At 35.8% G+C, this 26,134-nt stretch overlaps 7 protein-coding genes across 9 annotated transcripts; 4 read left to right on the forward strand and 3 right to left on the reverse strand.

The window, feature by feature from the left end:
• Positions 1-167: 167 nt before the first annotated feature.
• Positions 168-1,519, reverse strand: LOC147289623 (expansin-B18-like). Its single transcript, XM_086238150.1, has 4 exons — positions 1,333-1,519; positions 1,099-1,211; positions 688-881; positions 168-513 (listed from the first exon to the last, which is right to left on the reverse strand). The coding sequence occupies exons 1-4, from the start codon at positions 1,517-1,519 to the stop codon at positions 168-170; spliced, it is 840 nt and encodes a 279-aa protein (XP_086094276.1).
• A 4,747-nt stretch (positions 1,520-6,266) lies between these two features.
• Positions 6,267-8,395, forward strand: LOC147289624 (hexose carrier protein HEX6-like). Its single transcript, XM_086234654.1, has 3 exons — positions 6,267-6,513; positions 6,640-6,962; positions 7,223-8,395. Exons 1-3 carry the CDS (start codon positions 6,381-6,383, stop codon positions 8,288-8,290), a joined length of 1,524 nt encoding a protein of 507 aa, XP_086090780.1. The 5' UTR covers positions 6,267-6,380; the 3' UTR covers positions 8,291-8,395.
• A 98-nt stretch (positions 8,396-8,493) lies between these two features.
• LOC147289625 (hexose carrier protein HEX6-like) lies at positions 8,494-11,283 on the forward strand. Its single transcript, XM_086234653.1, has 3 exons — positions 8,494-9,527; positions 9,616-9,938; positions 10,047-11,283. The coding sequence occupies exons 1-3, from the start codon at positions 9,398-9,400 to the stop codon at positions 11,121-11,123; spliced, it is 1,530 nt and encodes a 509-aa protein (XP_086090779.1). The 5' UTR covers positions 8,494-9,397; the 3' UTR covers positions 11,124-11,283.
• Positions 11,284-13,429: 2,146 nt separating this feature from the next.
• Positions 13,430-18,035, forward strand: LOC147289626 (small G protein family protein / RhoGAP family protein). Its single transcript, XM_086235683.1, has 10 exons — positions 13,430-13,708; positions 14,273-14,379; positions 14,463-14,725; positions 15,288-15,350; positions 15,457-15,475; positions 16,114-16,212; positions 16,340-16,417; positions 16,535-16,779; positions 16,925-17,087; positions 17,355-18,035. Exons 2-10 carry the CDS (start codon positions 14,298-14,300, stop codon positions 17,492-17,494), a joined length of 1,152 nt encoding a protein of 383 aa, XP_086091809.1. The 5' UTR covers positions 13,430-13,708; positions 14,273-14,297; the 3' UTR covers positions 17,495-18,035.
• A 281-nt stretch (positions 18,036-18,316) lies between these two features.
• LOC147289627 (transcription factor DUO1-like) lies at positions 18,317-19,672 on the reverse strand. Its single transcript, XM_086238527.1, has 3 exons — positions 19,476-19,672; positions 18,991-19,212; positions 18,317-18,867 (listed from the first exon to the last, which is right to left on the reverse strand). Exons 1-3 carry the CDS (start codon positions 19,670-19,672, stop codon positions 18,402-18,404), a joined length of 885 nt encoding a protein of 294 aa, XP_086094653.1. The 3' UTR covers positions 18,317-18,401.
• A 1,032-nt stretch (positions 19,673-20,704) lies between these two features.
• LOC147289628 (F-box protein At5g49610-like) lies at positions 20,705-21,847 on the reverse strand. Its single transcript, XM_086234859.1, has one exon. The coding sequence runs from the start codon at positions 21,845-21,847 to the stop codon at positions 20,705-20,707; it is 1,143 nt and encodes a 380-aa protein (XP_086090985.1).
• Positions 21,848-23,018: 1,171 nt separating this feature from the next.
• Positions 23,019-25,987, forward strand: LOC147289629 (N-terminal nucleophile aminohydrolases (Ntn hydrolases) superfamily protein). Of its 3 annotated transcripts, none has more exons than XM_086237542.1 (7): positions 23,019-23,243; positions 23,377-23,548; positions 23,786-23,850; positions 23,972-24,364; positions 24,441-24,499; positions 24,848-24,952; positions 25,630-25,987. In XM_086237542.1, exons 1-7 carry the CDS (start codon positions 23,181-23,183, stop codon positions 25,847-25,849), a joined length of 1,077 nt encoding a protein of 358 aa, XP_086093668.1. In that variant the 5' UTR covers positions 23,019-23,180; the 3' UTR covers positions 25,850-25,987. The 3 variants fall into 3 exon arrangements, with proteins under 3 accessions (XP_086093668.1, XP_086093669.1, XP_086093670.1); XM_086237543.1 differs by having other exon boundaries at positions 23,020-23,243; positions 23,350-23,548; XM_086237544.1 differs by lacking the exon at positions 23,019-23,243 and having other exon boundaries at positions 23,259-23,548; positions 23,961-24,364.
• The last annotated feature ends 147 nt before the right edge of the window (positions 25,988-26,134 follow it).

Raw genomic sequence — 26,134 nt, forward strand, 5'->3', positions numbered from 1 at the left:
TAATTTATAGATTACAAACTGCTGATTTCTGCCATATATGATATTATCTTCATAGAATTGAAGAATTTGATCACACTAATTGCTTCGTAAATTCTGCTTTTATATATGCTATTAATTTTTCCCTGGCTCATATTCTATAACCTGTATCCTATTATTTCAGGAGTTGGTTATAGAAAATTGACCAAGGATCTGTAAGTGGCACCAGGTGACCACCCTTTTGGAATCACATTGTTGGCGAGTAAGGTCTGGCCTGAGTACTCGGATGTCAACCTAATTGACAATGGAGGATGTAATTGTGCCCCTGCATCCAGTTTCCACACTGCACCCCATGATTGTTGCATGACACGCCATTCATTACCACCACTGTCTGATGATGAGGAAGTCTCCTTCAACTCAACCTGAGAAAGATCACCATCTCCCTCTTCAAATTCAATCACAGCAGCAAAGTAGTACGAGTTTGAACCTGCGTCCACGTGGAATGCTATGGTTTGTCCTGAATAATCACATGCCACACTGGGGAAAACACAAATTAATTGTGGCCAAGATTAGTATAACGTATATGCTAGCTAGTCACAGTCAAAATGTACATTTTATTAGAAGTAACATTTTCTTAATTATCAAATATCTGGCATGTTATGCTTTCGAATTTGGACCATACATTTTTGGCAATTGTAAAAAGAGTGTTACCGTGAAAATTGAATTTGCAATACTCCTGCATCGCGTAGTGTTTTGCTTTGACCGGGAAGTGCCATGGCACCAAATGCAGTTCCACTGAGGTCGAAATGTGCAGGTCCGGACGCACAAGGCCCTCCAGGGCAAAAGTCTGTGATGACCACCCTCACTGGTTTGCCCGAACAAGCTTTGTGTTCGGTGCATTTGACCTGAAATTAATGGACCAATCTTGTATATACTACTAGCTTTGAAGAACATATGTTGGTACAAACACCAAAGTTAATTTCATGTCATCAATGTTGGCTACTATAAAGAATATATTTAAAGAAAATGAATAAATTAAGAAAGCAGGAGGAAGACAACAATTCAACCTTTTTATTCAGGGTTAATGCGACAAAAAAGTGAAAAACCAGAGATATTATATACCAGATAGCAAGCTCCACATTCCTTGCCTGATTTGTACAGAGAGGGGCCTATTCCAGTAACCATGGAAGAGAATGGAGGTTGTGACACTAAATTTCCATACCCACAAGACCCTCCTGCATTAATTAGCATTAGTATTATTATATATAACTTACTGGTTAATTACCAAAATTAATCTGTGATTATATATATATATATATATAGACACACATGCATGCGCATATCAATATTAATTACCATCACTTCCAGCACCATCAGGACTACCATACCACGTAGCTCCAGCAGAGTTCCAATGGGTGGCAGTGGTTGACAACTTGGGATTAAAAGAAAAGCAAAGCTCAAATAAGTAGCAAAATACAGTTATTAAGTACAAAAGGGTAGTGCTTAAACCAGCCAAGCTGGGGAGCTGAAGAGTAGTGGGCATGGTTGGCTGCACTGTGAGTGGTACTGAGTGTACTAGCTAGTTTAGAGTGTATACTTAATTTTGTAGTGTTAAAAACTAACTTGTATTTATAGTGGAAAACCATGTGCCCTGTTGCTATCGATCCACGTACGTCCACCTATTTTTATAATCGGTATTATAGACTATAGTGTGTAAGTAACATGCATATGGCTTTTAATAATAGAGTAATCAATATGTACGTACCATATTTACTGACAAAATTGCTAATTAAATATATCAACTCGTTTGATATATGGGTGTGATCACCAGTAACCCAATGTCAAGTTTATAACTTTTTGGGAAGTTTGAACTCCATTAACAGTTATTGTTAAAGCTATAATTTATATTTCTAGCTAGCTCGAGGTCTCCATATGCAGTTGCTGGGTCATATGCTCCGCACATAAATATCAACATTTTTTTTCTTCTAGTTACTTTGTCAAAATGAATAAAATAAAAAATGGTTTTTACATGCACTTCTTCAAGGGAGGATTTTAAATCAAGACCCACGATATATGGGTTGAGTCTATGTGGTGGGGGGTTTTTATTGACTTCAAAAAAAAAAGTTGAGCAGATTTTCATATGAATTACTGTTTTCAATTGACCCAAATGCCAAATTAAACCCAGAAATGATAACTGAGCTGACTAAATGATATACAATAATTGATAATCAAGCAGTTATTCTTGACTAATTTGCATGCATGCATGGCTTGCGTTGGTAACATTAGTATTATGTATGGCTCAGCCATAAATTATCAATATAGTAATAATAATATCTAATCGAAAAGAAAGTGTGTCGGTGGAGTAGGGTCCTTGATGATCTTGGATTTTAACATCTTGTGTTTGATCATACACAAAATTCCATGGATTCAGCCGTTGATGGTGGTTATCGGTCGTTACAATTTCCATCGAGATTGGATGCCATTTTCAAAAAATCATAGATCCATTGGCCATAATTTCAACCACATTAGACTTGCCCATTATATACAAATTGAAGATTATATTTCTAGTGACTGTTATGCCGTGATGGAAGCATTTAAAAATGCTATTGAGAAAGAAATCTCACCCACTGAATCTATCATTTTGGGTTTTATGCAGATTGTTATATGTAGAAGATAATCTTCCTAATTATTAAAATTTAACTTTTAGAAAAAAGATGAAAATAATTTAAATAAAAATATTCAAGTTAAGTTGGGTCAATGAAGCTTTCGGTTTTGTTAAGAGGTCCTCAAAAGTGTTGACCTTTTGATTTCTGCTTCCTTTTGTGTTTCTTGCATTCCTCGTGAAAAAATTGTTATAAATTAACATAATACTATGTGATAGTGTGTTTAATTTATTTAATTCATATATACAATTATTATTATCTAAATTTTTAAATTTTAAATAATATTTTTAAAATTATACACATGTTATAATTTAAATAAATTAATCACACTCACATAGTTTTACGATTACACATAATTTTTTAGGTTAAATACAAAAATGGTCAACGAATTTTACAGTGAATCTCAATTTGGTCTACTAACTATAAAAAGTGTCAATTTGGTCTACGAACTTTTCAAGTTGTACCAAAACAGTACAAATGTTAACTTTCATTGAAAAATTTAACGAAAACTGGTCATGTGCACAACAAGTGAGTACATTTTTAAAGGCATTTTAGTCTGTTCATCACATTTTCATGTGATCAATTCTGTTAATTTTTTGATGAAAATTAACATTTGTACTGGTTTGATACAACTTAGAAAGTTCGTGAACCAAATTGACACTTTTTATAGTTAATAAATCAAATTGAGATTCACTGTAAAGTTCGTGGATCATTTTTATATTTAACCATAATTTTTTCTATGTTGCCAAGTTTTTTTTTTTCTTCAAATTTTCAAGTGTTTGCGGCAGGTTTTTCTGTTTGTTTGCCGGGTTTCCGTAATATTGTTGTTGGGCTGTTTCGGCTTTTGCTTGGGTTTGAGCTTTGTCTGTTAGTCTTTTGTTTCTGCGTTGTTTAGGCTTTTGGCCTTTCTTCCACTCCATTGGTCCCACTAAGAACTAATTGCTGGTTAGGCTCCGTTTTTTTTTTTTTTTTTTTTATCTGACAATCTTGTTGGTTTGGTTTATGTTATTTGTTATTCACATTCAAAGAATAAAATTTCGAGTTTTGAGGAAATTTCCATCGAAATTTCGAAAATTTTTAAAATTTAACAAAAATTTGACGGAAATGATGAAAATTGATATCAAAATACGGAAATTTTGAATGAAACTTTACCATATGTTTATTTATCATATTATCTACTAAATTGATAAAAAATATTGAAGAAATCAAATTATATAGTAGGTTTCATATGATATAAGATAAATATAATGCACGCTGGAGACAAATACTGTTAAATAAAATTAGTATAAAATGAAATTAGTATATTATCTATACTCTATAATATATACACTAAACCTTATATATTTTATAATCTATATTTTATATTGTTTAGGATATGATATATGATACTAGGGTTTAAGCCCTTTAGGATACTTTAAATTATTTTTTATATAAAAATATATTATAGTTTAATAGTTTAGGGTTTAAAAAGAACTAAACGAAACTCCAAAACGGACAAACGAAACCCCATACTATTTTTTTTCTTCACAATTAACTCAAAGGGCCCAAACCCTAATCAACCCTAAACCTTTTAATTTTTTTCTCTTTTTAATTTTTTTAATTTTTTTTTCCTTCTTTTTTTTTCCTTCCTTTTCTTTTTATTTCTTTTTATTTCTTCTTTTTATTTCCTTCCTTTCCCTTTCCTTTCTTTTTCCTGAGGCTCCAGCAACTCCCCTCTGTTTTCTTCATTTCTTCTTCATCCTCTATCTCTCTCTCTCTCTGCATCTCCCCCCATCGTCTCCCCGTCGCCCCCTGCCCTCGCCCCGTCGCCCTCTGCCCTCGCCTCTCTCCCTCGATCTCCCCCTGCCGTCGCCTCTCTCTCCCTCGATCTCCCCCAGCCGCCGCCCTGCCGCCACCCCTCTTTCTCCCTCGATCTCCCCCTTGCCACCTTTCCATTTTTCTACAAAAACCCAGCTCCAAAACCAGATCTCAAATTCTCACCGCCGAAAATTTCGCCGAAATTTCGACGAAATCATCCCGAAAATTTAGCAAATATGGGTTTCGATTTCGACACCCCCAAAAATCGAAATTTTCGGCGAAATTTCACCGAAAACTTGGAAATTTAACACCCTGTTCACATCCACCAATTGAATAGAAAATTTTAAAAATTATTATTTTTTTAGAAAATTAAGATTAAATATCAAATCTCAATAATTTTTTGGTATAACATGAAAAGCATATAATATTTCAATTGAACTACCAAATTTAAATGTAATTTTTTAGATTTGGTCACAAATATGTTGGCTCATTTGATTTGAGCCTTTTTCATTTGACATTTTTATCGTTTGGCCCACATATGATAAATGTTAGTTAAAATTTATAAAGTTTTGACAAAATTGCCCTTGAGACTTTTATATAATCTTGAAAATTTGCTAATGTAGTCTTAACTTCACATTTAGTTGTGACTGTACGACACTCACAACTTTAAATTTAGTTGTGACTGAACGACAGTTACATCTAAATTGTGACTTAATTAAAATTTTTTTTAGAGAAATTATAGTACAATATAGTATAAATAGAGGTCAAAACAATACTTTTATTTAAAATAATATATAATATAGTGACGTGAGTTGTCTCTTTCAATTTACCAAGACAGTCACAGTTAAGTTGTGACTAGATTGATTTTTTTTAATACAATATAGTATAAATTAATGTAATATTTGTGATGTAATATTATATTTATTTTTTTATTGTAGTGGCATGTGATGTAATATTTGTAAATTCTAGCTAATATCTTTTACTTTATTAATTTGTTTGACTTTTCAACTAGTACCTAATTTAAAATGCTATTTAATTTTGGTATCTAAACTAAAAAATTATTAAAATTTAGTAATTAAAATTAATGAATCTTTATTTTTTTCATTAAATACTTTTTAATTATTTTTTGAAGTTTTAGAAATATAGTCCTTAAAAGTAATGTTTGAATTATGTAGTTCAAGCACTACTGGAGAGTTGTAAATTCTAAAACTCTAAAATGTTTATAAAAAATATACATTTTCACTAATTTTTCAGATTTCTCAATTCAATCACCAAAAATAGCTGTGAGCTTATATTTTTTCCGAAGTTTTCAATTTGGTCCTCATTTTTAATCTTAAATTTTCATTAAACGGAAAAAAAATAAAAGAAAAGAAAAAAAGATGTGGCATTGTTGGGGGCGCCGCTTGAGATCGGTGTGAATAGCATTATCTTATATATATTTTTGAACTAGTATCTTATGGTCTCTTCCTTTTCTTTTCTTAGAATAATGGTGGCTAAGAGCCCAAAAAACTACAACTGCTCTGGGCCTGGCCACACTAGACAAGTCCAGCAGTTCTACAAGGAGGAGTATCATGAACACAGAAGCCCAGCCCAGAGTCAAAGCTCAGCCAATTCTCTCTTGTTTATAATAGCAGCCATCCATACTCATTCATTGTGATTTGTGATTGCTATTGTTGGACTATTTTCTTTGTCTTCTATGCCAATTTGTTTCTATTCTTATTGGACCATTTTGTTTTTTGGTACTCCAATGAAGTCCAAAATTAAGTGATTTTTCAGTTTGAACTTTGAACATTCCACACTGAGGCCATAGTTTAATGATGGTATGTCTAGCAGTCAAGGATGACTGCTCTGCTGATCCCTTTATGTTCTCAATCTATATCCTTAGAAACTCTATCATACCAATCCCTATATTCTCTTGTGCATTAGCTTGAAAGAAGGCCAGCCATGGCAGCAGGGTTAGCAATAGTAGGCCAAGATGGGCATCATTACAATGGCAAGTTGACCCTACTTGTGGTACTATCTTGCATGATTGCTTCCATGGGTGGCATTATTTTTGGCTATGATATTGGAATTTCAGGTCAGTCAGCTTAATCTTCTTCTCTAGTAGACACTAACACACTGATATTATTGATATTGTATTAGTTCTTGAACAAATTCATCAACTTATTATGCAAGTAATGATCATCATTCATGGTTCATGAAGGTGGAGTGACTTCAATGGAACCATTTCTCAAGAAGTTCTTCCCAGAAGTGTACACCAAGATGAAACAAGACACTAAAACAAGCAACTACTGCAAATTTGACAGCCAACTTTTAACCACATTCACATCTTCACTATATGTAGCTGGCCTTGTAGCTTCCTTCTTTGCTTCTTCAGTCACCAGAGTCTTCGGCCGAAAGCCTTCAATCCTTGTAGCTGGTGCCTCATTCCTCGCTGGTTCGGCCATAGGTGGTGCAGCTGTTAATGTCTTCATGCTAATATTTGGTCGCATCTTGCTTGGTGTTGGGGTTGGCTTTGCAAACCAGGTAGCATACTCTGCTCCCTATTTTATGGGTTTTGTTTCTATTTATTTAAATTAGTTTATAGGGTAATGTTCATTGCTCTCTTGCTAGCTGTTTGACAATCTAGGCCACACAAAACAAAATTCATCTGATCAATGGTTGAGATGGACAGTTTGACAACAAAATGTGACCCAACTCAATATTCTGAATTCATATAACGTGTTAACGTTTTTTTGGTCAGATAATGTGTTAACCTTTGGTTCCAAAAATAAACATGATTGCAGTCAGTCCCACTTTATCTCTCAGAAATGGCACCACCAACATACAGAGGAGCAATCAACATTGGCTTCCAATTGTGTGTCGGCATTGGAGTGCTCTCAGCTAACCTCATCAACTTTGGCACCGAAAAGGTCACGGGCGGCTGGGGATGGCGAATTTCACTAGCCATGGCAGCAGTCCCAGCCTCAATACTAACACTCGGTGCTCTTTTCCTGCCAGAAACACCCAACAGCTTAATCCAACGCACCAATGAGCCCCAAAGGGCCAAGTTAATGTTACAACGCACACGAGGAACTGAAGATGTCCAAGAAGAGCTCGACGATCTCATCAAAGCAAGTGAGAAATCAAGAACCACCAATCACCCTTTCAAGAAAATCTTACAGAGAAAGTATAGACCTCAACTTGTTATGGCAATAGCTATACCATTCTTTCAACAAGTGACTGGAATCAATGTCATCTCTTTTTATGCCCCAATACTTTTTCGGACATTTGGTTTAAGTGAAACCATGTCACTCTTGTCTGCAGTCTTGAGCACAGGAGTGGTGGGTACCAGCGCAACCTTCATATCAATGCTTATGGTGGACAAACTGGGCCGAAGGGCTTTGTTTGCAATAGGGGGTATTCAAATGTTTGTGTCACAAATTATAGTAGGGAGCATTATGGCAGCTCAGCTTGGTGACACTGGTGGAGTGAGCAAAGGTTATGCATATTTGGTTCTGATCTTTGTATGCATATATGTGGCTGGGTTTGCGTGGTCTTGGGGGCCGCTAGGATGGCTGATTCCAAGTGAAATTTTTCCATTGGAGATTCGATCGGCCGGGCAAAGCATTACAGTGGCAGTGAACTTTGTGTTCACTTTTGGTATTGCTCAAACATTTCTCTCTATGCTTTGCCACTTCAAGTCTGGGATTTTCTTCTTTTTTGGGGGATGGGTGGTGGTGATGACTGCATTTGTGTACCTCTTGTTGCCTGAGACTACAAATATCCCTATTGAGAAGATGAATAAGGTGTGGACAGAGCATTGGTTTTGGAAGAGAATTGTGGGAGAAGAGAGGGAGGATAGTAAGCTGTAGATACTGTGTTGTTAACCCATCTAACCCCCACAAGAAGAAAATCTTGTATTGTTATTGAAAAGTTAAAAGTGCTTGATATCAGAAAACTAGCATTAATTTGTCTCATTTCTTTTAATTTTTTTCTATCATGTTGTATATTTAATTCATTTTGAATCATGCACATGCTATTTGCCCAAACAAATCACATGGTCAAAATGTGATCTTGGTCTGAACACATGAGGTCTTATCCTCTTTTGGTGCTTATGGAAAGTAAGTGCCACTGTGCCAGAGAAGAAGCAAACCACAATTTTGTGACTTTTCATTCTCTCCAAATGTCAAGGTATTATAATATCCTGGTAGCTAAGTCAAAACCAAATTATCCAGTTTTTCTAAGGCGCCCAACAATTGCTGGTCGAGTATGGATATGGTTGTTCTTTCTGAAAGAATTGATGAACAGAATATCCAAAAGAATGTATATTTCTCTTGCTTGTTAGATAGAAATACACACACAAATATGCATGGAAAGATTAATTACAGAGTAATTTTGATCAAGCAATCATCTAAGTTATATAAGTTGAATAATGAACATCCTCAATATATTGCAGCAGTATGTTTACCATTTTAAGTCTTATTTCCTTCTTTCCTAACCTTTTCCCTACAATGTTTCTCTTTTTCTGTGGAAAAGTAAGAGATTCTGTTCCAATAATTGTGGTTGTGACTTGTGGGACATGTGCTTATTTCTTTATGTGTCCATCCATTCATTGAAATTTTTATTCTAGCCTTATCCCAAGAAGTACCTGCTTCTCTGGCTTTCTTCAAACACAATATATAGTAAGATGAATTACTGGTCCAGCTTGAACTTGTAGCATGACCTGTCTGATAGTGACAGTGATTGCAACTATGCCTGCAGTTGCAACGAAGTCCAAAAAAGATTTGATATTTAGCTTTGAATATTCCCACAAATTAAGATTTGCATCAATGCTGATCTCAACCAGTCAAGGAAGACCGCTATAATATAATACATTACTAATATCCTTGTACAAGTCACAACCTTGAATTCTCTCTTCCAGTCTATCTTTTCCTCTCTCTCTCTCTCTCTCTCTCTTGTGTGTGAGCTTGGAAGAAGCTATGGCAGTTGGGTTAGCGATAACAAGTGAAGGTGGGCAATACAATGGCAAGATGACACCATTTGTGATCCTCTCTTGTATGATGGCAGCCACAGGAGGTGTTATTTTTGGCTATGATATTGGAATTTCAGGTCTGAATCATATCATATATACTACAATTTGCACAGTTTCTTTTTTTATTCTTTCACTAAGCTTTAAGAGTACTATATGACTAATTAGGAGGAGTGACATCCATGGAGCCATTTCTCAAAAAGTTCTTCCCAGAGGTGTACACTAGGATGAAATCAGACACAAAAATCAGCAACTACTGCAAATTTGAGAGTGAACTATTGACCTCCTTCACATCCTCACTCTACATAGCTGGTCTTGTAGCTTCCCTTTTTGCTAGTATGGTCACTAGAGCTTTCGGGCGCAAGCCTTCAATCATTGCAGGAGGTGCTGCATTCCTTGCTGGTTCGGCTTTAAACGGTGCAGCTTTGAACATCTACATGCTAATCCTAGGTCGCATCTTGCTTGGTGTTGGGGTTGGTTTTGCAAATCAGGTACTACATTTTGCTCCTTATATTGATTTCAGTAACAAACACTTTCAACATTTTGCTCCTTATATTGATTCCTTGAAAATTAATGACATAATCTATTTGTTTGTGCAGTCTGTTCCTTTGTATCTTTCAGAAATGGCACTACCAAGATACAGAGGAGCAATCAGCAATGGCTTCCAATTCAGTGTTGGCATTGGTGCTCTCTCAGCTAACCTCATCAACTACGGGACTCAAAAGATCAAAGGCGGTTGGGGGTGGCGAATCTCCCTAGCCATGGCTGCAGTCCCAGCCACATTGTTAACACTTGGCGCAGTTTTCCTTCCAGAAACACCCAACAGTCTAATTCAGCGTAGCGAGGACCACCAAACGGCCAAGAAAATGTTGCAACACATCAGAGGCGTAGATGATGTCCAAGCAGAACTCGACGATCTGATCAAAGCAAACAACATATCAAAAACCATCAAACACCCTTTCAAGAAAATCATACAGAGAAAGTACAGGCCTCAACTTGTAATGGCAATAGCCATACCATTTTTCCAGCAAGTGACAGGGATCAATGTCATAGCCTTTTATGCCCCAATACTTTTTCGAACAATTGGCTTTGGTGAAAGTGCATCACTCTTGTCTGCTGTCATGACTGGTGTGGTTGGTACAATCTCAACCTTCATATCTATGCTTATAGTAGACAAATTTGGCAGAAGGGCTTTGTTCATAGTTGGGGGAATTCAAATGTTGGTGTCACAAATTATGGTTGGAAGTGTAATGTTAGCTCAACTTGGTGATCATGGTGGAGTGAGCAAAGGGTATTCATATTTGGTACTGGTTTTGATATGCATATATGTAGCAGGGTTTGGTTGGTCTTGGGGACCTCTCGGATGGTTGGTTCCTAGTGAGATTTTCCCTCTGGAGATTAGATCAGCTGGGCAAAGCATTAATGTGGTGGTCAACTTTTTGTTCACTTTCATTGTTGCTCAGACTTTTCTACTAATGCTTTGTCACTTCAAGTCTGGGATTTTCTTCTTTTTTGGGGGTTGGGTGATGGTGATGACTGTATTTGTCTACTTTTTTTTGCCGGAGACCAAAAATGTGCCAATTGAGAAGATGGAAATGGTGTGGGTGGAGCACTGGTTTTGGAGGAGAATTGTGGGGGAGGAGTTTAGCAAGGACACCAAGATGGAATCACCTTGATGTAATTTTACTAAACATCAAATTCACAGTAAACACTAGGATATAGAAATACTGTATTCTCCACGTAAAAAAAATAGTTTCATATTATTTTTATCAGAATGACCGGTTGTAAAATTTGTTTACTTGCAACAATCTATCCTCAATTGCACACGAATTTTAACTCAAATGACATTGGAATGATAGGTAAAAGTTTAAATCTCATATTCGAGTATCAGAATAATGGAAAAATATTTACACTTAAATTCTCTTTTTTTTTTTTGTGCCCTATGTTTTTAATTTTTTTAAAATCCATTTACTTCCTATCATCATTTAAATCATTTTGTCGTGAATAACAAAACCAAGGACTCCAATGACTCAAGTAGTTATTATAAGATATTCTATACATTTTTTTATTAACATGCCACATTTTCTTTTTTGACCAAAGAACATGCCACATTTTCAAACTAGAATAACATCACAACATTTCATCATAATTTGTCAAGGAAACTTACTACATAGTCTCACCATCTCCAATTAAATAAAAAATTTGCGTACCACATAGTTGACAAACGTAATGTGTCGCATCGATAATCCTATTATAAAATTCAATCAACCACTACATAATACATAATTCCTTTGATTTATATATTTGCAAATTGCAAATGTGACATAAAATGTAACAACGTGGGACCCACCTTCACATAGGCACCACGGGCCCCACTGCCATCTCATTTAACATAGCGGCAGTGGAGAGGTAATCTCAGTCTGCGCCAAGGTGTTAAATTTCGAAATTTTCGGCGAAATTTTCGATTTTTTAGGGTATGGAAATTTTAACACTATATTACAAATATTTCGAAAAATTTCGCCGAAATTTCGCCGAAATTTCGAAATTTCCCGAAATTTTCGACTGAGACAGGAGGCAGCGACCAGTGGAAGAGACGGGAGAAAAAGGAGAGCCGGCCTTGTCGCCTGTCGTCGCCGGGGAGAGGAGATCGGCGCGGAGAGAAGAGAGGGAGGAGAGAGAAGAGATTAGATGAGTTAGAGGGAGAGAGAAAGAAAAGGTAACTGAAATAATGGAAATGGAGAGAGAAGGTGGCCACTGGATGAAGACTTACGGGGAGAATGGCCACTGGAGGAAGACTTACAGGAGAATAGCCACTGGATGAAGGCTTACAGGGAGAAAAGGAAGGAAATAGGAAAGGAAAAGGAAGAGCCTGATGAGTACTTGGGTACTGTGGACGGGCCACAAAGAAAGAGACCAATTTGATTTAATTTGATTTAACAAAAGCAAGAGAAAGAGAGTGACGAGATACTGACTGCCTTCTTACCAATTTGATTTAACAATACAGTCACGCAAACCAACGACTCTCATTGCTCGGGGCCCCACCTATGTTTCTTTCATTCTTTTTACACTTACTTTATTTCCTCAACATAAAATGTGGCCATTTTAGGGAGTTGATATTTCTGGAAGGAGATGGGAAAAGAAGGAAAGAAAGAAAAAAAAAAGGAAAAGAAGGAAAAAAAGAAAAAAGAAAGGAAAAGAAAAAAAGAAAAGAAAAAAAGAAAAAAAGAAAAGAAAACAAGAAAAGAAAAGAAAAAAGAAAAAAAAAGAAAAAAGAAAATAAAAGAAAAGGAGAGAAAAAAAAAAAAAGATTTAGGATTGATTGGGGTTTAGGGCCTTTTGGCAATTGGAAAGAAAAAAAAATGTTTGGAGTTTCGTTTGGCCGTTTTGGGGTTTTGTTTAGTTGTTTTTAAATCTAATATATTTTTATATAAAAAAATAATTTAAAATATCCTAAAAGGCCTAAACTCTAATATCATATATTATATTCTAATTTTCTAAACAATATAGAGTATACATTATAAAATATATAGGGTTTAGTGTATAAATTATAGAGTATAAAATTAGGCTATATAGAGTTTAATATTAGGATTTAGTGTATAGATTATAAAGTATAAAGAATATACTAATTTCATTTATTCATTATACTAATTTTATTTAACAGTATTTGTCTCCAGCGCGCATTATATTCATCACATATCACATGAAACCTACCATATAATTTGGTTTTTTTCAATGTTTTTTATCAATGTAGTAGATAATATGTTAAATAAACATATTGTGAAGTTTCATTCAAAATTTCCGTATTTTGATAATAATTTCCATCGTTTCCGTCGAATTTTTGTCGAAATTTAAAAATCTTCGAAATTTCCGTCGAAATTTCCATCGAAATTTCCATCGAAATTTCCTCGAAACCCGAAATTTTATTCCTTGGTCTGCGCACATAACGGTTATAACAGTTAAACTGTTAAAGAATAACCCTCCAGATTCCAGACCAACCCTAACACACGCTTGCCGAGTTGCCGCAGGTCCTCGTCCGCGTATTCGTAGGTTGGCGCCGACGTGGCGTCACGCCATTGGCCAGTCTACCCAACTAACAGCCCGTCCAATCGCAGAGAAGCGGCTGATTTTGAACTTCCCAGATTGAATGACTGACTTTCTCTCTCTTGAATGAAAGGGCTTTTTCTATTTTCTATTTTCACTTTTCAGCCTTTTGAATTTGCATTCAGCTTCCAACTTCCTTGATCGTCAAACCCAACAAGAGGTAAAATATTTTCTTGAATTCATTATTAATTAAAGACTAGGGTTTATTTGTTTTTAATTATTGGAAGCTAAATTTTCTTTCACGTATTGGTACTATCTTTTTTCTTTTGTCAACCTTTGAAGTTTTGTTTTTGATCAGGTTGCTATTGATTTTTATTTGCTCAATTTTTATTTGTACCCGAAAAGAAGTGGGTTTCGAGAATTTGATAGGTTGATGAAAAAGGGACAATGAAATAGAATTAATTGAAGCTGATTGGCTTAGTTGAGTTTAGAACTTCAATTTTTCAGTAAGAACAGGGGAGAGACCTTGGTTTTTCTTTTCTTTTTTTTTTGGGGGGGGGGTTGATATTCTGGTGGATTATAGTTTAACTTGATTTTGTATGCCTGTGAAATCCAAAGCTGATTCCTTTCTTATAAATACCTCTTTTTTTTCTTGTGTAACCAAAGAGAGAAACCATTCTGTTCACATAGTAATTTTCTTCTTGAATTAGTAGAACCTCCACAAACTAGTTTTTTTGTTTTTACCGTCTTTGACATATTTTTTACTGGCTCTACTGCAAAACAGGCTTAACTGCTCTTTATAATTGATTATGGTCTCTGCTACTGGTTCAATGCCTTCTGCCGTCTCACCTCGGTGGCAAGAGAAGGCTAGTGATTTCTTTTCTTCCTCAGGTACCTTTTGATTACACAGTTGTCTTAGAAAAATATTAAGAGAAAATGTTGTTATAACTTTAGCTAACTAAGTTTTAATGTAGGGGTGAAGCTTAAAGAAGCTGGACAATCGGCTGGAGTATTTGTTGAAGAGGTCGCTAAGGATGCAAAAGTTAATGTCACTGATATGGCAGAACGAGTTGGGTCAATGGTCAAAAGTCGGTGGGCGCTTCTTCAGCAGCCATCCACAAGACATGCTGTGCAGGAGCGTCTTATAACTGCTGCTGCTACAACCGGTACATTGTTTAGGAGGAGCTTGTCGGAGACAAAGGACAAGGTTTCTGTTGGCAAGACAAAAGTTGAAGAGGTAGGTTTGCTAGAACTTTATTAGGTGATAAAAATTCATACTCAATTTTCTTGCTTAAGGCTTATACAGATTGTCAGTTAGTATGAAACTTAAAACTCAATTTGGGTGTCTCAAGCTACCTTTCTTCAATTGTGTAAATATCAGAATGGTGGTTACGCCTAAATAATAAAAACTTACCTTGCTAGATTTTGTTGACTTAGTAGAATTCTGAGCCCTATTCTGTAGCCTACTGGATCTTAATTATCTTTAGCCTATGGGAAAAACAAAACAAGGGATTTGGGAATGTTGGTGAGTTTCTATTCCATTATCTGGTCAATATTGGTCTGGTGCAGCAGTATCTTGGAAAAAGCAATCACTTCCCTCACAATTAGTACTTTTTTTTTTTTTAATCAGTAATAAGATATTTGTTGAAAAACACCTAAGGGGCACAGCTCAAGTACATAATTCATTTACAGGATTCCAGAAAGATAAAAGTAAAATTTTACAAGATATACTCATGTGGAACTTGAACTAACCTTTGGATCGATAACTGATACCTTTGAGATGGTGATTTTTCTTTCAGGTGGCAAAGAAGACTGCACAAAAAAGCAAAACTATTTTGAGTGACATTGAAAGATGGCAGAAGGTATGGAATTTTGACACAATTGCTACCTTTCTGGCTTTCTTTTATTTATTTATTTATTTATTTTCCTACACTTTTTTAAAGTCTTATCTTGTTTTTTCATTTTCAGGGTGTTGCAAGCACTGATGGTAAGTTACTTGAGGATTTTTCCTAGCATAAAATTAACTAAAATATTCAGAAAGAGCTTTCTAGATGTGATATTTAATGTTTAATTTGATGGAACTGAGATACTGTACTACAGTCAGTATTGGTGAGTATAGTGGGGGTTGAGGATTTTATGGCTTGTTTGAGCTGTCAGGTTAGTTCTCCACCAATGACCTATGTGTGGTTTCCTTTAGGATCAACTTTTTAGACAAGCAAGAAAATATACAATATCAATTTGAACAGGCTGAGATACTGGATAAAAGTTAGTATTGATGCATGAAGTTGGGATTGAGGAAAATTTGGAAGCTTTTTTTTTGTTCAACAATTCAGAAAATTTGTTTCTTTGACATCTAATAATATGATAGAAGACCTTCTGTCACATGGGATTCCGTCTAAATTGTATTTGATTCATAGCTGTAAGGTGGATTTTGTAGCTGAGAATTGTTTTTAAAGGACTCAGGTTCTTATTAATCAGCATTTTTTGTGTAAGAAGAATGTGAAATTGTGGATCCTCTGCATCTCCATAGTTTGGTGGTTTGCGTGTTATGATTAAAGTGTGTATTAGCGTGTTGGTTTCTTTTAATGTTGGGAAGAATGGTGATAGTTTAATTTTCATTTGTAGTTTTTGGAGTTCCACTTGAAGTTACTGTGCTAAGGCAACAATCTAGCAGACCCATTCCTCATATTTTGGTCAGATGTGCAGATTATCTCATATTATCAGGTACTGCAATTTAAGAAACTATACTGCTCTGATGTGTAGGCATGCATATATGTTGACATATACATACATGTACTGTAATTTCCATTTCAAGCGTGATTAACTTGTTTGTCATTGTTTTGGTTTCTAGGACTAAACACACCATATCTATTTAAAGGTGAGGGAGATAAAAAAGTCATTCAACAGTTGGTTTCAATATACAACCAAGGTATCTAAAGTGTGCGGGCATGTGTGTGTCTTTTTTCTTTCTCTCTTTAGATCTGAGTTCTCTGAGTTGTTCAATTTGGATGACATTAGTCTAATTTTGTAATGTTGCCTATATCAGATTCAAATGCATCATTACCTGAGGGTGTAAATCCAGCAGATGTAGCGGCTCTAGTCAAATGTTACCTAGCTACTCTTCCTGAGCCACTAACGACGCTTGACCTTTATAATGAGATCAAAGGTGCTCGTTCTAGCATACATGCGATGAGAAACATGCTGAAGAGACTTCCTACTGTAAACTACACGACCCTGGAGTTTATTACTGCATTACTGGTCCGCATTAGCCAGAAGTCAGTTCTTAACAAGGCAGGAAACATTCTCTCTCTCTCTCTCTATATATATATATATATATTATCTCTCCCCCCCTCCTCTCTCTCCACCCTGTCCCTATCTTGTGTGAATGTGTGTGTGTTGTGGAAAGTAAGCATACTCAGTAGTTAAATTTGTACAGATGGACACCCAAAGTCTTGCAATGGAGATGGCCCCTGTTATAATTTGGCAGAAGGGTAGGGCACCAGACCTATTTAGAAAATATTGGAGTCAACCATCAAAAGGCCCTTCCAAGAAGAACTTGGATCCAGGGCCTACTTATAGTGCATGGGACATGCTTGCTGGTGAGTGGTTTTTCATAAAATCTATAAATACGTATGGTACATTAAAAATATAAAAAAAACTTCAAAAGGTTCAATTGGGTTCCATTCAAAATAAGTTTTTGAATGGATCTTGAACCTGGATTGTGGAATGAAAAAAATTAACACTATCTGTCTGTTTAATAGCAAATGATCCCTGTTGTAGAGAAATTATAGTGAATAAGCATGTGTTATATCAATGGTTTATTAAAGAAGTTATTTATTCTTTACATCTTTTTATTGTGGATTCAGATGAAAGCGAGGACATGGATGATTCCATTCCCTTGGATGATTGTGTGCCCATCGACCTTGGCGCTATTGAGGTTGTTCAGTGCCTCATGGAACATCACAATGCAATATTCACAGATGCAAATGTAACAATCTGGAGATGACACAAATTGCTTGTTTCCTCATACAGCATGGGACTGATTGAGTTGGACAGTGCAACTGATAATGATTCAAGACTGATTATCAAATCAGGTTAAGATGATGGTTGCAAAGTTGGAAATGTTATATTCTTTGCCAATCCCAAGAGGAATCAAATTTCTTTCTATTTGGATTATGGGAAACCATGAATAAGCTTGGGGAGAGGAAGCTACTGTGTCATCACTGTGCTTTGGTCTGTAGCAGTGAAAAGCTAGGATTTAAGTTTCTATAAGCTTTTTAAGTGAATATACTTTATACAAAATTTGGCGTGTGATTGATTTTGCCATTATTTTCTTACTTTAGGAAGAGCTACTGCATCATTATTGGAGTATGTAAATTTTTTAAGATTAATCAGTTCATACTGAGTTTATGGTGGATTCAGCTGACAGTAGATTAGGTCTATATTGGACCGACACATTGTATAAAGAAATAATTTTTGTGATGTTCAACAATTAAAAAGAAAATATCTATTTATAGAAAAAAGGATGTGCATGTTGATGTGGCTGAGGGCTCAATTTTGCAGAGGCTTAAAAATTATCTGTTTCTCATTTGATGATGATGCTGAATTGCTGATGATAACTGTAGTTGCAGGCAATCCAGAATGCTGTTGAGTTCTTTCTGGTTCCTCAAATCTAACGCACTACATCTTGTATTCATAACATGATATACTCTCTATTTTATTTTGTTTCCCAAGAATTTTCTCAAATTATGCAGCCTTTAGCAGAGGAATTGTACTAGAAATTCCTTCATTTCTTGAATGTCAAACTAGCAAATGTGTAGTAGAAATTCATCAATAATGCCCTGTCTTAAAGCAAGGTCATCAACACAGCAAATATCAGTTAAACAAGGCACTCTGCAGTAACTCCCAATAATCTATAACTTGGACGAGCTTAGTGTTTCAAGATAATCAAGCATGTCAGGTGGGAAGTCGTCGAACAAAATGTTGGGGGAAAGAGGGTCTTTGATTTCTTCAAGCTTGCTACTTTGAGCATTGTCCTCCAGTCCAAGAGGTGGTAACCTGTTAAAGAACTTCTGGCCACTTTCACATTCAGGAGTCTCCTGCCCAAACATGTCCAACAAGTTAGGAATGATAGGGTCTTGGTCAAGTTCCTTGCATTCTGGTAAAAATGGGAGGTCCAGTTGGGGCTGAGGGAGCTGAGGGAAAGAGTAGTGTGGTGGGGAATCAATGGATGGTATCATATCAAGTGGTGTGGCCTCAAGTCTGGGTTGGTCTGCTTCCACATCTTCTAGTTCTAGCAGGTTTGCTTTCACCAAATCTGGCAGGGCCACCATGGTGAACTCTTCAGAATTCAAAAAGGACTTGTGAGATTCATAGTTGCTGCATGATGTACAGCTGCATCCGGGAGGAACCTGAAAATACATAATTGTTAAAAATTGCAAGTAAATAGTAAATACACTCAATAAACAATTCTGGAAGAAAAAACAGTATTTATTTGAGAACTTTTCCATCTTAACCTCTATCTTCTCTTTGTTTTTCTGAGAATCTGATGATGACGATTTCTGCAAAATTCTCTCAAACCTCTTTCGCCGAGTGCTCCAGAAATTCTTCACATCATTATCTGTTCTGCCTGGCAGATAAGTTGCAATCTTGGCCCATTTGTTCCCAAATTGTGCTTGCAATTGTATCACCACCCTCTCCTCCTCTGCTGAAAACTTGCATCCACTTTGTTATCCCACCAACACCCCAAGAAAGTTCACATATTTTTGTTAGCATAGATAGATCTTAAGCAAAAACATACAGAACACAACTCTAGATTGCCCAAAAACCACCAAGCAATTAAGTTACAAGATTTAACATCCTCATCCAACAAAGAAAACATACTTAACATTGCAGATCTTCAAAGAAAACTAAGACCAATTTTTTCTTTGCATGCAAACACATTACAAGAACTAAGTGTTGATTTGCTTGATGTGTTGAGTGCTTACGTCTTCAAGTTGGGTCTAAGCTTATTAACCCATCTAAGACGGCATGATTTGCCAGTTCGGGGCAATAGTCCCTTGGATCGAATGGAGCTCCAATCTTTAGGACCACATTTTTTCACATGATTTATAAGTACCTCATCTTCTTCAGCAGTCCATGGCCCTTTCTTAAGGTATAGTGGTCCATCATTTTGCCTTTCCATGTTTCAACACTCTGCAATTTTCTTCAACTACTACTTACTGGAAATGCATATACCTTTTCCTTCTATCAATTTTCTTGGAAATTCATTGGGTTTCTTGGAGAATCAAATTATGGTGTAGGGCTTTTTGAATTTGAGTACTTTTTCATGTGTAGTAGCATATTGGGTTTGGCTCATCTCACATGAGGTCCATGGAACAATCATCAAAATGAACTAAAAGCTAGCCTTCGGATCTATCAATGTCATTAGGATTAGAGATCGATTGGGTAACGGATTAAATTGAGTGGGACCATTATTAAGCCTCAAAATTAATGACATTTGAGGACCCTGATTATGCTTGATCTGTCATGTTCTTAAGTAACATTGGCCATCTGATTAATATGAAAAGCACATGATTTTTATGCCACTATCAAGAAGTGACGGTTTTGACGGTTAGTGGGAACACCCACAACCCACAACCCCCGCCTTTTCTTCTTTATTCAAAATAGACGATATAATCCAGACAAAGAAATATTGATGATAAAATTAGGGATTAATGTCATTTTGCTCCCCAGACTATGACACTTGTATCAGTTTGCTCCCCAGACTATTAATTTAGAAAAATAAGGACCTTGACTTTGTCAATTTAGCCAATTGAGGTTTTTTGGTCACTTTATCAAGCAAAATTTAGCAAGAAATAAAAGAGGAAAAATTATGCATGAGAAAAAAATGATAAGATCTAATTGGAAGGGACCATTTTGCCCTCAAAGATTTGGATAAAAAATGTGTAAAGTGACAAAAAAACCTCAATTGGCTAAATTGACAAAGTCAAGGTCCTTATTTTTCTAAATTAATAGTCTGGGGAGCAAACTGATACAAGTGTCATAGTCGGGGGAGCAAAATGACATTAAACCCATAAAATTACGAATACATCCCCGTTCGATTTTCTGATACTTGACTTAACAAGATATCTAAATTGGAAAATAAAAATAAACTACTAGAATTAACAATGGATCTGCATCATATTGTCCTGTACGTGGCATCTTCGCGGGCTTTCTAGACATCCGGCAATGGTGCAGCACCAAGTCCAAGTGGATGAAGGGTGTTAGAATAGGAATTGAAACAAACGTGACCACCACATTTATGCTCACAAACTTTTTCAATGTGACCATATTTGTCACCCATCAAAGCATACATGTAGACATTCTTTTCTGTTGCAAATATCAAAGAATTTCCATTCATGACGGTGAATCCTGCAATAATGGGGTTATGCTCTGCCAACTTTGTTGCTTTAACCCGGATTTTCTTAATTCGAACCCATGATCTTGAATCGTAGTCTGCCAAGACCCATGCAGTGAACACATCATTTCTCAACCTTACCAAGCAAATTGATTGAAACGAAGTGTTTTCTTTACTTCCCCACTTAAAGATACCCATTTTGCAAATATTATCATGTACACATTTTCTTGCCTCTTTAGGTAGTCTTAGCATTCTTGATTCACCCTTGTTGATATCATATGCAACAATATATGGCCCATAGAATAAACTCTTTTTGATATAAGGGTTCCAATCTGAAACAAAATGGACAATCCCATTAAGATACACAGGCATATCAAAACAAATATTTCTTGAACCCTTAAATAATCTCTCTTTTTCCTTCCATATGCCCTCCTTTGGTGAGTAAATTTTGCATTCCAAATAGTTGCTCTCCTCCCATTCTTTTGGTTCCTCAAAGTTAACTAACATGTAATTTTCAGGATATGAATGGCACTCAAGCACAACTTGGCTATGCATGTGATCATCATCGGATTGATCTTGTGGGGTTGGAATGGCTTTCCAAATTTGCATTGCGGGGTTGCAGATAAATAATTCAGTATTTGGACTACTATTTGTGTTATGGTAAACTATGAGTCCATTATTTGATGCCAAGACTCTTTTAGTTTTCAAAAATCTTAGCGAATTTGGAGGCAAACCTGAGGAGAGTTCTTCACTTGGGAGTGGATGGAATTCTAGCTCGTAGTCATTGTACATCAAGAATCCCGAGTCATCCTTCAATTGCAAGTTATGAGCTTGATTTGATGCAAAAAACTCTTGTGTTGGAATCTCAGACAATGATTTACAAGCTGTTGTAAATCTATAAATAGATTTTGCTGGTAACCACGAGAATATGCATTGGATTAAGTCCTCCCCAAATCCCATAGCTCTTTTCTTGGAATTTTTGCTGAATTGTATAACAAACTGAAAATTTAATGTATATAATAATCAGTCAACCACAATAGTGTTTATATAAGTCTTAGAAAAAGCCTAAACGGATTAGGAATAGGAAAGAATTACTTAGAAAATTAGGAACTCCTATTTGTTATAGGAAATACTGGACGTAAATAATAAATTTTAGGGGTGGGCATAATAACCGGCGCACCGAAACACCGAACCAAACCAACCGTAAAAAAACCGAAAAAACACCGAGTTGACCAAAAAGTCAACACCGTAAGAGAAAACCGAACCAAACCGTATATGGATGGTTCCGGTTCCGGTTTCATGCTCATTTTACCCGAACCAAACCAAACCAAACCGTGTCATTTTTTATAAATATAATTATATATTTTTATGCACATTTTATACATTTTTGTACACATTTTATACATTTTTAAACACATTTTATACATTTTTATTTTTGACCCTAAAATATATTTTATATAACCCTATGAGTTTAATATTATATATATAATAATGCTTTAGTATATAATTTTAGTTATATCTTATATAATAAAATTAGTATATTCTATTTCTATATACTTTATAGTCTATAGTCTATATATAATAATGTTTTATACATATAGAGTTATATATAAACTTAGTATAGTTAGTTATATATAACTATATAGTTAGTAACTTAGTATATAGTTGTATACATACTACAATAGTTATATATAACTATATAAGTAATATATAATTATAGTAGTATACTAGTATATACTATAGTAGTATATAGTTATATATATACTATACTCATTACTCTATAATAGCTATATATAATCTTATATATAGTTATAACTTATAACCCAAATTTGCCCAAACCCCAAACGAAATCTCAATCTCCCCAAAAATGCCAATATGAATAATAACTCATTAAACCCAGAACCATAGTGGAGAACCAAACCGAACCGAACCGCACCGCACTTTGAATGGTTTGGTTTGGTTTGGTTTTTCTCCTTTCTTTCCGATTTTTAGCACCGAACCGCACCGTATAAGAACGTCCGGTGCGGCGCACGGTTTCGGGGGTGAACCGGGCCGAACCGCACCGTGCCCACCCCTAATAAATTTTCCCCAATAGAACAAGAAACCTTACTCCATTTGCGAAAAAAAAAATTTGACCGAAAAATTTGTCTGTGACCGCCTTCGAGTGGAAGCCCACTGTGAGACTTATGCTGCCTCTTCAGTCTTCACCAGCAAGTCAAACCCGGCCCACATAACAGAGCAGCAGCTGAAGTTTTGAAAGATGAAAGACCCTCACCCACTGTCCTAAGATTCCATGGCTACCAAGAATCTGAACTCCGCACGTATCTTTATCCTTACATTTTTATTACTCTTCTTGGTTAGTCTTGCACTATCTTTTGCAATTTCTCCTTGTTTGGTTGCCCAGAAAATTACTATTTTGCTTCTTTCATTACACTTATGGCTGGATCGAATTAATTATTCAGATCGCTGTTTTTTGCATGGGTTTTTAGGTCATAGGACACGAGGCGTTGAATTCAGGGCAATACCCTGTGGTGGTGAGCACATGGCCCTTCGTAGAGGCTGTTCGAGCTGCTTGGAAGGTTGTTGATAATGGCTTCTCTGCAGTGGATGCCGTTGTTGAGGGTTGTTCAGCTTGCGAGGAACTCAGATGTGATGGTACAGGTGGGTGCTTGAATTTTAGATTCACTCAAGTATTATCTTCATAGAAGAAAATTGTTACTGGGAATTGGTGCTTTCATTATCTGTTTCTTTGCTCATGTGTATGATTTAATTCTTTTTAGTATTATATTGTAGAAACTGGTTTTAATTCTCTATCTGCTTGATTGGGTAGTCACTATTTATGTTGATGGGTTTGATAGCTATGATAAGAAATTATACTAAATGGTATTATTGGGACAGTTGGGCCTGGTGGGAGTCCAGATGAGAATGGAGAAACTACAATTGATGCTCTGGTCATGGATGGGGTAAGCAGTATTCACATATTCCTTGGATTGCAATCATTGTTCTTGTAATTACTTCATGTTGTTGTATTGCTTGCTCTAAAAATGACTTATCTATTATGTGTTTTGCTAAGGACATGCATAGGTGACAATGGAGGTTGGAGCTGTTGCTGCCATGAGGTATGTAAAGGATGGAATCAGAGCTGCTAGGTTAGTGATGCGATATACCACACACACTTTGCTTGTTGGAGAGCAAGCCTCGGCTTTTGCAATTTCAATGGGTCTTCCAGGTCCAACAAACCTTAGCTCATCAGAGTCTATGGAGAAGTGGACTAAATGGAAAGAAAATCAATGCCAACCTAATTTTTGGAAAAATGTCGTACCTGTAAATAGTTGTGGCCCTTATCATGCAACGGAGTCTCTGAACCTTTTTGATGAGCTATGTTCCAAAACCAGTCTGATGGGAAATATGAAATCAAGATTATCTCATGTTGGGCGTCACAACCATGACACCATATCAATGGCAGTTATTGATAAAGTAAGTTGGTGATAATCTTAGCAGGGTTTCTTTGAATACTTTAATTTCATTAATTTACTGTCTTTTTCTTGTCTAGATGGGGCAGATTGCTGTTGGTACCTCGACTAATGGAGCCACATTCAAGATCCCAGGGAGGTAAGTTATACTTAGGCATTCTACTAGTTGATACTATTCTAGTATTATTGGTAAAAGTTAATACTCAAGTTTTGCTCATCCTAAATTTTTCTGCATTTGTTATAAAGAGTTATTTGTCATTATTGTTAGTACTTATTTGTGAAACTTGGTTCTACATCTGTAAAATACTGTATAGATAAAGTCATAAGGCTTTTAGACAAAATAGGGTTAGCTTTTTATCCATCTATCTATTTGTTGCTATTAATTTTGACTGGATTAATGCCACAAATATCAACCAAGTAATGATGAATGACAAATTTATCACCCCACCCCTACTTTCAAGTCACTAAAGGCATTTCTTGACTGCAGGGTGGGTGATGGACCCATTGCAGGATCTTCATCATATGCTGATGACGAAGTTGGTGCTTGTGGTGCAACTGGAGATGGTGACATCATGATGCGTTTCCTTCCATGGTAATGGAAAAGAAAATAAAAGGTTTTTAACTCAATTGTTGGTCATTTTTGGTCCTTAGATGTCTGGCTGAAGCATTGGAATCTTGCTGAAGGATTTGGTCAACAATTACAAATCTTGGTATTTGAGATTAGGTTGAGCTCCAAATGAAACCACTGTGATGATGTTCAAAATTTTTCCTCTTCGGTGTCATTGGCTCTAGACTTGCATAATATCAAAGCCTTAATCATTATGAGGTGAAACGCTAACTCTGCAAAATAGCTTGGAGTCAATCTAGTATTAAAATTTATGTCATAAATATATAATATAAATACTCTTATTAGATAAACTCAACCTGTAGGAGGCTTGTTAGACATTGTAAGCTGGCCTTGCGGCTGGAGTTCCAATATAGTAAACCAATCTGATCCATCATGCTTGCAACTCTGGTTACTTGAATGTGAAAACTACACCAGTACTTCCTGCGTAGGTTCGTGCAGCCAATATAATGAATATGTTATGTATGTGTCAGGCAGGCTTGGTTTTCTATTTTTCCTTGTATATTTTATCCTCAGTTTGCTTCTGGTTTGTGGTCATTGATTAAACTAAATGCCTTGTCAAACTTCTGCTGATGCACCTGAACTGAATCTATTCAGCTTTATTTAATGAATCTAAAGATGTATTTTATTTGATTACATTATAGTTATCAAGTTGTGGAGAGCATGAGATTAGGGATGGAGCCTAAACTTGCTGCTAAGGATGCAATATCACGAATTGCGAGAAAATTCCCTGATTTTGTGGGAGCTATTTTTGCCATTAATAAGAAGGGCGTGCATGCCGGTGCTTGCCACGGATGGACATTTCAGTACTCAGTGAGAAGCCCAGAAATGGATGATGTGAAGGTTTACACTGTGGTGCCTTGACAAAATAACTTTATGCATTTAAGTCTGTATTGTTCCTGAAGATTAAGCTGACATGGAAAATATACTCCACACATAAAATTTTTTGTTCTAGTTTATAGGGAATTTTTATTATCTTTTACTGCATAATCTTGAATAGCAGATATTTAAACTTGAAATTATCTTGAAAATGAGAATAGCTTCCTTAACCTAATGAAAAAAGAAATAAAATGGGAATATTTTCTGAGTAACTTTTTCATTGAAACATAACATGTGAGAAGACTTGTATAACTGAGGACTTCCAGCCAT

Source organism: Dryas octopetala, chromosome 3, assembly GCF_963921425.1.
Source record: "Dryas octopetala chromosome 3, drDryOcto1.1, whole genome shotgun sequence".
Lineage (NCBI taxonomy): Eukaryota > Viridiplantae > Streptophyta > Magnoliopsida > Rosales > Rosaceae > Dryas > Dryas octopetala.